Below are 10,269 nucleotides of genomic sequence, written 5' to 3' on the forward strand. Positions count from 1 at the left end.
GCCCCCCAAATCTACTCTTTATTCTACTAAGCCATTGTGAACACCCAGCAGGGGACAAAGGGAGGCCCTTGTGGGGAACAAGACTGATGGCACTGGGAAGCCACAGTGCTGTGCTGTAGCCAGCTCACTCCCCATACCTACAGGGGGTTCAGTCCTCAGTTGGCCATGGGCCCAACACCTGCCCCCCAACCTGGCCCTGGCCTCTCCCTCATCCCAAGCACTGCATTTCTTGGGCCCTGGAGTCTCATTCATGTAGGAACTGCTCCAGGAGGGCAGTGTCGCCCTGCTGGCCTCTGGTCGCCCCAGAGAAGGAGGATTGCACATCGTGGGTGCCTGGGGTTGTCCTGGCGAGAGCAGCACTCTGGGAATGATGATTTGTAGAACAGCTTCCACTCCCCAAGAGGGTCCCCATTGAATACTAAGTGGTCACCTGAGGCTAGGCCCACACTGCTCTTCCTGGATCTGGGGCCTGTGGCAGGCATGTGGAGAGCTCTGGGTTTCTGCCTAAGGCTCCCCTGGTCAGAGGCTGTGAATTTGAGCCATCTCCCCTTTCTACCTCCCAGGTGGAGCCCGCACATCCTATCAGCCATCGTCCTCAGGCCGTCTGTCTAAGGAGACCAACCAGAAGAACTTCAACAATCTCTACGGCACCAAAGGTAGGAGGAGGTTGAGCTCCAGGGTCGGCAGGGAAACTGTCTGGCAGCAGGTGGAGGTGGGATCCGGAGCTGGGTCCCCAGTGTGAGATGAATATGTGGAGCCAGGGCAGGAAGAAGCAGGACAGGGGCTGTTCCTGGACATCTAGGAAGTATCATTGCCAAGTATTGTTGCCTCCCTGGGAGGCACCATCAGATCAGAAGTGTGGGAGAAGACCCCAGGGCCAGGCCTCTCTGCCAGGACACCAAGGGACCACAGTACTCCAGGCAGATTGTGACTCCAAAGCTCAGCAAGGTCCTTTTGAGGTTCCACTCTGTCCTGGAGCTCCTAGTGTGGCCCTCCATGCTCAGGGAGAGAGGCAATTGGGCCAGCCCACAAGTGTCATCCGAGGATACGCACAGTGCTTAGGCCTCTCTGTCAGTATCAGATTCACGGCTGGCCCCACCAGGCCCTTCTTATCCACATAAACAATAACCCCCTAGCTACAGAGGGTAGCCATGGGGATGGGGGGGGTCTGTCCTGCTCAGGGGTGCATGGGCTGGTCCCAGAACTGGGAGGGCCTGGAGGAACTGTTACTGAAAGGCAGCAGGCTCGGGAGGAAAGGCGAGGCTCCTAGCCTCTTGGAGCTGTGGCAGATGTCTCTATGAGGGCCTTGTGCAAAGCTTCCTGAGATCCCCACTGGAGAACTTGTTGGTAGAAGTGTGACCACCCCAGTCAGCTCTGACCGGGAGCCCAAACATTCCCCAGACCTTCCCTAGGCCACTGTGGAGAAGGCCGCGGGGCTTGATGGGCATTTCTGCTTAGGCTGCTGGACTGAGGAGGTGCTGGAGGCTTCGGGGCTGCTGTAAAGGGTTGGAGCCCTGGGGCACCGAGCCCCCAACTCAAAGTGTCCTCTACTGTCTCCTCCACCCACTCCCCACTCCTACCTCCTCCTCTAGGTGGCAGGGACATATTTGTATACGACATCTGTTAGACTATCCAACCTGCCAAACAAGATTTCAGGCTTTCTCTCAGCTGCCTCTGTCCCCAAGTTACAGGACGTGTTTGCGCTTATTTGTTCTTCTCGTGCGTTCATCCATCCGCCATACAATGAGCACCTTCTGAGAAGCAGGCTCTGCGCCAGGCACCAGGCATGGTGCTTCTGGCCAGATGGGGCTTTTTTCCAGCTCCTCCAGCTAGGGAGATAGACAACGAAATGTGCAGTTGCAGCCCAGGGCACTGGGGTTGCAGGGTGGTGTGGGCACACGCAGACATGGGGAATGTCACATGTAATATGACACATAAAGATCCACTATATAATAGGCCCCAGGCCCAAGATCTACTTGCTCTGGGCCCAAGGCTTGGGGCAAGAGAGAAGCTGGGAGCTCAACCTGATTGTGATTCTGACTGTCAGAGTGGGGAAAGGTGAAGCCAGGAAGTAGACGGAGATGATGGGGCTTGAGGACCCCTCGTGCAGGGCCTGCGGTCCATGTCAGGGACCTGCCTTCTTATTCTGAGGATTGGTGGCCTTTGGGTAGGGCAGGGCTTACACTTCATCTTAGAAAGATAACTGATGGTAGGAAGGACTCGGTGGAGGCAGGACTGGGGACCCAGCAGCAGTCTCGCTTACAAGGTGGTGGGACTGGAGAATGAGACTCACAGGATTGGCCGTGTCTCCATCCTGCCCTCCCTCCTCTACTCTCCACAGCTGAGGTCTGACACCCTTCTTGTCCTGCAGGAAACTACACCTCCCGAGTCTGGGAATATTCCTCCTCCATCCAGAGCTCAGAAGACCTGCCCCAGGTCCAGGGCAGCTCCTCCTTCTCGCTGAAAGGTGAGCCTACCCTCCCATACTCCTGCTTGTCCTCTGCAGTTGTTCCCTTTGCCCTCTGCTCCTCCCTCCCTGGTCCCACTCAGTTCCTAGAGAAGAGAACCTGGTCCAAGGGCCAGAGGTCATGGCAAAGTCTTTGCTATAAAGGAGGCAGGGGCAGGAGCTGGGCCATACTGGTTCTCTCAGTGCTGTGGCTTCTGGCCTTAGAGATTGGTGCGGGGGCCCCTCGCACCCCTGCATCCCCACCTCTGCAGGCCCAAGGGGCTTCCATAGGTTTACATTCGGCCTTTCCACTGCAGTTCACTTTGTTCAGCTGGTGACTTTCCATATTGGCTGACCATGCCTGGGCTCCTGTAGCACCCTCACCACCCATAGGACCAATCCTGCCAAGTCCCTTTGGGGAAGATGGGGTCAGGTGACCCTGAAGAGCTCCTAAATCTGTCCTTCCATTTCCTGCACACTCATGTCACTCCTGTGCTCCCTAGAACTCTTTAGTAAGGCTCAGTGGCTAGTGTTAATGTCTCCTGTGCCCAGGGGTTGGGGCCATCCTGAGGGAAGCTTGAACCAGATTTTGGTTTCTAAGTGGATCCTGAGGCCTTCCAGATTGGTTGTAGGGATAGCTCTGGTGGGCTCTGGCCTGAGTAACTCCTTGTCCATTTGGTGTGTAAAATGCCAGGTCCTGGGGGAAAGACCAGAAGGCAGAGGAAGGCCAAATCAGGGAGAGGAAAGGGGCTGTGCTGGTGCAGTGTCTGAGCTGTGGCTTCTGAGGTGGCTTTGTCACCCAGTGGCTTCCAGGCTACATCCAGAACAGGGTTTTTGGAGCAACCAGCAAGGTGAATAAGAGAACACAGGCCCAGGGGGTCTGACCCTGAGCACGGTCTGGAAGCTCCAGGATGTGCCTCGCTAGGCTGAGCTTGGGTAGATGCCACTTGGACCCCAGGCAAGAAGACACCTGCCTTCCTTGGCCTACTCAGACCCAGTCTAAGCCTGGCTCTAGGAGGGAGCCTAGGCTGGTGAGGCCCTTCACACCACCCTGCAGACCACCTCCTGGGGTTGGCTGGCATGGCCCTGGACAGGGTTCTGGGAAGAGGACACACTGTGTGTGAGGACTGAGCACCCCACCCCCAGCAGCCCTGCAGGTGAGGAGTGGCCTGGGCTGCCTGGAAGCTGCCCAACTGAACAAGGGCTGCAGGGCGAGCACAGAGCCCCACTTGGAGTGCACACCTCCGCCTCCTGTGTGCACATGAGCTGCTAATGCCTCTCTCTCTCCTGGCAGGCCCTGGGAAAGCCCCCTATCAGTTCACCACCCTGGGACAGGCCACTGCTGAGTTTTCCAAGCCACTGGACCACAGTGGGCTGTTTAGCAATAACCCTGGTACCTGCCCTTTCCCTATCTCTCCCCTTCCTCTCCCACAGAGCACAGGTGCACATCTCGCGGGGCTCTCGGCCACTTTGAGGGTGTCCTGGTCCCACCTCTGGGGGCTCTCTGGAGGAAGGAGGCTCTGTCTGTCTGTCCCCACCTAGGTCCTAGCTCACTCCATCTGGACTTCTGCCTGTTGCACAGGGCTGGTCTCCCGGGCCACTCCATCCCCACCCAGGCCCCTCCTCACCTCTCTCGTGGCTGGCATGGGATTTTCTTTCTGGAAACCAAGTCTGAGTTCCCCTTCTCTCCATTTCCACTCAGGCCCGGTGGCAGCTCTGTTTCCCAGCATGCTGTCACCTCAGATACAGGGACCACCTTGGGTCCTGGCTTGGGCCCCACTCCCTGCCTCCTTGTTCAGTGTGTGGGCCTGACCTCCTCATCTCTGTGGAGAACTATCAGCCTGCAGCCAGCAGCCTCACCCAGTCAGGGGACTGTCAAGGACAGACCCAGTTTCTTGAGCTTCTCAGCATCCAGGTCACGGCCTATTTCTTCTCAGCCACTGCTGCCTGTCCCTGCAGGCCGATGGTGGACAGTGAACTGCTTTTCTCTGTTCTATGGGCCAGAATGACTTACAACACCCCCTGGGATAAGGCTGGGGAGGTAGCAGGGTCACATGGCCCTAGGATGGCACCTCCAGCCCAGACCCAGTGAGAGTCACCTGCTCCCCGTTGGGTCTGCTGTCCTGACCCTGGGTGGAAGCCATACTGACATTATGTGCCCCTTTATGCCCAGTCCTTGGCACAGTGCCTGGGACAAGTGGGAGTTGGCAAGAGGGGGGCTTCACCCCCTTGGTAAGGTGGAGTCCAGAGTTCCTTGCAGGGAAGCACTGGCAGGGGATGTGTATCTTGAGGCTGTTCTGAGCTCCAGGAAAGGGAAGGGACTGGGGCTTAAACCCTGGGTGGGTGGCAGAAATCTCTGTGGCATAGTGCGATCCTAACCTGGATGTGGGTGACACTCTTCAGCTGCCCAGCTCTGCCACCAGGCCAGCTCCTGTTCTCTGCGTGGGTGCTGCCTGCCCTTGGCCGCCTCCCTGGGGTTTTCAGCACCCAGATGCTGCGCCCAGTTCTGGTGGTGGCTGTGTTTGGTAGTGGGCTGGGACGCACCTTGTGGAAAGCAGCCTTTCCAGCCCCAGGGGGCCCTGGGGACCAGCTGTGCTCCCCTGACAACAGCCTCTTGTCCCCAGGCTATCCCTCGCTCATCCGGAGCCAGGCCCCCAAGACCCAGCCCCAGACCTGGAAATCTGGGAAGCAGACTCTGTTGGTGAGTAAAGGGATGTCCAGAGAGCCTCCTGGGCACAGGATGGCCAGAGACCTGGGCCTGCAGGAGGCTCCCAGACAGCCCATTTCAGAGCTTAGGGTCTGTGAGAAGAGCGCCTCCGCCTCTGGCCGTGCATGGGGGAGGAGGCAGGCAGCAACCGCAGCAGGACCTACGTAGACAAAGGTAGTGGACGCTCAGGGCTTATAAGCCGGGGGCTTGTGTAAGCACAGCCTATTTGGACCTCAGTTTTCAAATCTGTGAAGTGGACACTTGCTTTTCTATTTGGCAAGTGATTATTTAGTGCCTGTGCTTGGTGGCTTGGCTGTCACCAGCTGTGGGATTATAAAAGGCTCAGTCCAGAGCTTGGGTATCTTAGAGCTATGTCCTACTTCCCTAGGGCAATTTTCTGGCTCTGATGATATAGAGGACATTGGTGTGATAGAGTACAGACTGGGGAGCCTGGACCCTTAAGAGGAGGTGTACTTCCGGGTTTAGTACCTAATGACCCCACACCAAGGCTGCATAAGAACAATGCGATGGGGAATTGTGGCCCAAGGGCTCCAGGCCACCTGCTGACTGTGGCATCCAGGACAAGTCAGATGCCCCTCGGGGTCTCTGTTCCTTTGTGTTTATAATGCGGGTGGCTGAGATAAGGTGTGCCTGAGCCCTGCCTGGCACCTCAGCGGTCAGACGGGCTCACTGCTCTGCCTCTGTTTCCCCAAATGCTTCTCTCCTGAGGCTTCACCACGAGTCAGCCAGTGGCCCTGATGTGTCGGTGCTGTTAAGGTTTTCTGGGGACAGGGTCCAAGCCCTGAGCACCTGCTGTCTTTTTATTTGGAGGTCAGAGCATGGGGAGGTGATTTGCTCTGGGCCACAGAGAACGGCCGGGGCTGTTTAATTGAAGAGAATCTTTAATTTGCTAGTGATGGGAGCTAAGTGATTGTGTGTGTAATTTGGAGCTGGGCCCAGGGGTATTGCAGCAGAGGACTGCAGACAGTTGATACGGGGACCATGCGAGGTTTCTGTTTGGGGACACGGTCCTCCCCTCGCTGTCACATTCTTCACCTTCCCAGGGCCTGGGTCCCCACAGAGGACCACCTGAGGACTCCTGGAGGCAGGGTCCTGGTATCCATCCAGCACCCAGCACCAGGAGAGCAGAGGTGTGTGAGTGTGCCGAGTCTGAATGGGCAGGCAGCTGTTCAGGGACGGGTCCAGCCCTCTCTTTAGCTTGTGTTGTGACCCAATGTGAGTCTTTCTTCCTCTGTGCCTCAGTTTCCCCTCGGAACATGAACAATTGCTCAGATGGTCCAACTGCCTCCATAGTCCTTTTGGCCCTCATGGGCTACAAGCCTGAGCCTGAGAGGAGATGGGAGGGAGAGCCTGCCTGGCTGCCCAGGGCTGTGCTCTGCTCACCCACCACCATTCATGGCTCTTAGCAAGACAGCACTGAGACCCGCATTACCGACCCAGCCTCCATAGGAAAAGCTCTGCCGCCCCCAGCTCTTTGCCTCAAGCACATTTTTGGGCTCCAGACAGGCACTAGGACAACAGAGACCTGGCTGGAGCCCTGCCCTGCCACTGAGAAGCCAAATGACTTTGCCTCTACTCCTCTTCTCCCCAGGCCTCAGTTTCTTCCTGTTCACTCAGGGTTAGCCAAGGGCTAGACCGATGACCCTGGGCCCTGCAGTGCACAGGCCGAGGCTGCTGCGGACAGAGGCAGGCAGGACCTGGCTTGAAGCAGCAAGGGCCCTGGGAGGCAGGCCAGGGGGTTGGGGCCTCCCCGGGGTGGGGGAGGCCACATCTTCTGTACAGATCAGCGGGCCCAGCGCGGGCTTGGCCTCAGACCCAGCTCAGGGACAAGTCCCCTCCAGCTCCCCTCTCAGGGCCGCAGTGTCCTCACCAGCAAGTAGCAGCTCAGCAGGGCTTGTTCTCCCTCTTCAGCCTGGAGGGCACATGCCCAGGGCACTGATGAAGTATTCTGGAGGATGGGGGCGGACGCTGACATACTGTGCAGTGACCGGCAGACCGCGCCACAGAGAAGGCAGGAGAGGACAACTGGGCTGGCCTAAGATTTGTTCCCAAATTCTGATGGGGAGGCAGGCTAAGGAGGTGGAGAGCAGGGGTCAGCTAGGGTTAGGCTGGGGCAGTTGTGTCCGAAAGAAGGGATGCAGAGAGCAAAAAAAGAGCAGAAACAGACCCTTGAACTTCTGGGACACCAGACATGATACTGAGCTGGGGCTCAAGTCCTGGCTTCTCTGCTCACTAGCTGCGTGTCCCTGGGCAAGCTGCCTAGCCTCTCTGGGCCTTGCTTTGCTCAACCATAAAATGGATATGATAACAGTAACCTATTTAATTGGTAGGTTGTAAAAATTAAATGAGTCCATTCATATAAAGCACAGACAGTGCTGTATAGTTCTGTGGAGCAGAAAGGGCCATAAAAATGGCGGCCAAGGTGGGGCTGGGGTGCTTTTGGAGCAGGCGGGGGCTGAGGCTCAAGTTCATCAACCAGCTGGTGGACCTGAGCCTTACCTGCGTTTTGAGCCCAGAAACCTGCTAAGAGGAAGGACTAAACCGGGATTGCAGGGTAGGGAGATCTTGCAGGCCAGGCCACAGGCCCTGGAGTGGCTGGCATTTGGGCCATGGCTGCTTTTGGGGGACAGAGGCTGGGGCAGGGAGGGCTGGCAGGGGGTGCACTGCCATCCACCGCCCTAACCACTCTGTCTCCTCCACAGTCTCACTATAGGCCTTTCTACGTCAACAAAGGCAACGGGATGGGGTCCAACGAGGCCCCCTGAACACTGGCAAGAGGGACCGAGGCATCGCACCCCCCACCCTGCCCACCTCACACTTTCTCAGCTGCTGCTGTCCGGGTGGGAGCAGGTGCATCTCACCTGACCTCATGGTCAGCCATGTTCCCTTGAGACTGTCCTGCTTGGTGACCTCTGATGGTCACCCTTCCTACACCTAGCAGCTAACCTAGGGAGGGCTAAGCAGCAGGTGGGCTTCTCCTCCCTCCCCCACCCTGCCCTTCTGGGGCTGGATCACTGGGTCCTCTGTGGAATCAGCCTGCCCTCCCGCCCATGCCCTTTGGCCTCCAGGCCTGGTGACTGTTCCTCTCTAAGGCATCATCTCTGTAGTGTGGGCAGGAGGTGCCAGCCCACCCCTGTCTCCCACTCTTGCAGCCTAACCTTGCCAGAAGAAGACTGGGCCGTGAGGGCACACCTCACCATAGCCCAGCCTGGCAGAACCTCAGCTTATTGCCGCCTTGGAGGGGACCTTTCGGTATCCTGGCTGCCTCCTGCCTGTAGTGTCTGCCAAGCTCACTCTGAGACTGCAGGCCCCGGAGGACAAGCTTTCCCAGCTGGAGGGATGGTCGTGTTCAGTCTTAGCCCTCTCTTCTACCTGTTAGCACAAGTAATTCCCTGGATGCCATATACAACAGCCCTGAAAACAGCTAATGGCCCCGCTTCCCTAGGACTGCTTCTTCTCTGTGGGACTTCAGGCTTTCAGGCTGGTAATGGCCGCTAGTGTCTGGAAGGCTGTCTACACATTGCCCTGTCAGGGACTCTGCTGCTCCCCCGGCTACCTTCCATGCCTGTCACACGTCACAGGGTCCGGAGAGGAGACCAAGTCAAAAGCAGCCTGGTGGCCTCCTAAGTTCAAGGATGGATGGGGTCTACAGAGGTGGCCAGCTTGCAGGGGTGGGAGGGGATTTTTTGCTCGGGCTCTCCCCTCCTCAATAAAGTATGCATCATGCACTTCTCTGGTGTGGAATGTGTGGTTCCTGTGGGTCCTTGGAAGGATTGGAGGGTTTGTCATCTTCCCTTTCTCTTGGAAGGTGGAGTACCGTTGGGTCTCCCCTCCACTGTCCCCTACTTACACTGAGGCTGGGGAGAGGCAGACCAGAGCCAAGGGAGGCCTTGGTCCACTGGGGGCTAAGGATGGGGCCCTGAGGGTTACCCTGCTGGCTGTGAGTGTGTGGACATCCTGGTGAGCCGGCCTGGAGCCCCCAGAGGGCTGCCTGGGGTTTCAGAGTGAAGAGGTACAAATACCCTTGCGTGGCCAGGATACAGCAGGCCCTCTGCTCTCGTGGGTTCTGTTCTGCTCAGCCACAGGCCAGAAGACACAGGAACAGCTCCATCCTAGTAAAAGCCCCTCAGCAAGCTCTCCAAAATCTATCACAGAGGGACAACACTCCTCTCCCCTTCAGTCTACTGGCCTGAGGGAGCCTGTTTCCCAGCCCGAGGCCAGGCTTCCTGGGAAGGGGCTACTTGGAGTGGGTGAGGAAGAAGAGAAAGCAGAGGGCAGAGCAGGGACTGAAGACTGAAGAGCCGAGGAGAAGGGCTGTGGGCCTGTGGCAGGGCGCACACTGCCCAAGGGGCACTGCACAGGGAGACCTGGTCTGCTCTGGCCACCTCGGGGCCCTCCCGTGGGGCTGGGCAGACAATTTCCTGAGGATTGGCTGCTGCTCCCCGCAGCCCCCAGCCCAGTACTGCTTTTCCCCGCCACTGTGTCCTGAGGAGCACCCTACTAAGTGCCCTTAGTCCACCTGCACAGACCTCTGGTGGGCAGAGCTGCCCTTTAGGACCCGTCCCTGGGACTGAAAACACAAGGAGGTCCTGTTCCTGGCCTCTAGGGCTTTTTAGACTCTGAGTCCCATGGGTCCTGCTGGAGGTCTCTGCCATAGGAGGGGGCAACTGGAAACCCAGGTCTGGTCCACTCTTCAGGGACAGCTGGGCTGCTACCTGGCCTGGGATTGGGTGTGCTCAGGGCCACCACCTGCCATGTGGAGGTGGGCATGGTGTGAGGTCACCTGTCTAGAGGCCCTGGGCCTGTGCTGGGAACTGGGTAAGGTCATCTCTGAGCATGACTCTCCCCCATAGTTGCAGCCACTTCTATTGTGCTCAGAGCCGTGATTAGGCTGAAACTGGGGGATACTTTCTCCCCAGTTCCTGAGAATGACTCCCTCACTAGTGAAAACAGGCAGCCTCTAGCAGTCCTAGGGCTTGGGGTAGAAGGCATCCCCCACTGGAAAGCGTGAGGAAGGAGGTCAGCCTCTCTGGGTTGTCGCTGGCCTGTCCTCACCAGGCAGTTGTGGGCATGACGTGGGCATCGGCTGGCTCAG

The 10,269-nt window shown here is 57.8% G+C and overlaps 1 protein-coding gene across 1 annotated transcript in view; it reads left to right on the plus strand.

The window, feature by feature from the left end:
- The window catches only part of Trim29 (tripartite motif containing 29), a 24,915-nt gene extending 16,003 nt beyond the window's left edge, over window positions 1–8,912 (plus strand). Inside the window, exons 6-9 of the mRNA XM_004636403.2 lie at window positions 564–656; window positions 2,372–2,467; window positions 5,071–5,147; window positions 7,877–8,912. Coding sequence (XP_004636460.1) covers window positions 564–656; window positions 2,372–2,467; window positions 5,071–5,147; window positions 7,877–7,939 — 329 coding nt within the window. The 3' untranslated portion in view covers window positions 7,940–8,912. The remainder of the gene's footprint in view (window positions 1–563; window positions 657–2,371; window positions 2,468–5,070; window positions 5,148–7,876) is intronic.
- Window positions 8,913–10,269: the final 1,357 nt, after the last annotated feature.

This window comes from Octodon degus, unplaced genomic scaffold, assembly GCF_000260255.1.
Source record: "Octodon degus isolate 3935 unplaced genomic scaffold, OctDeg1.0 scaffold00080, whole genome shotgun sequence".
NCBI lineage: Eukaryota > Metazoa > Chordata > Mammalia > Rodentia > Octodontidae > Octodon > Octodon degus.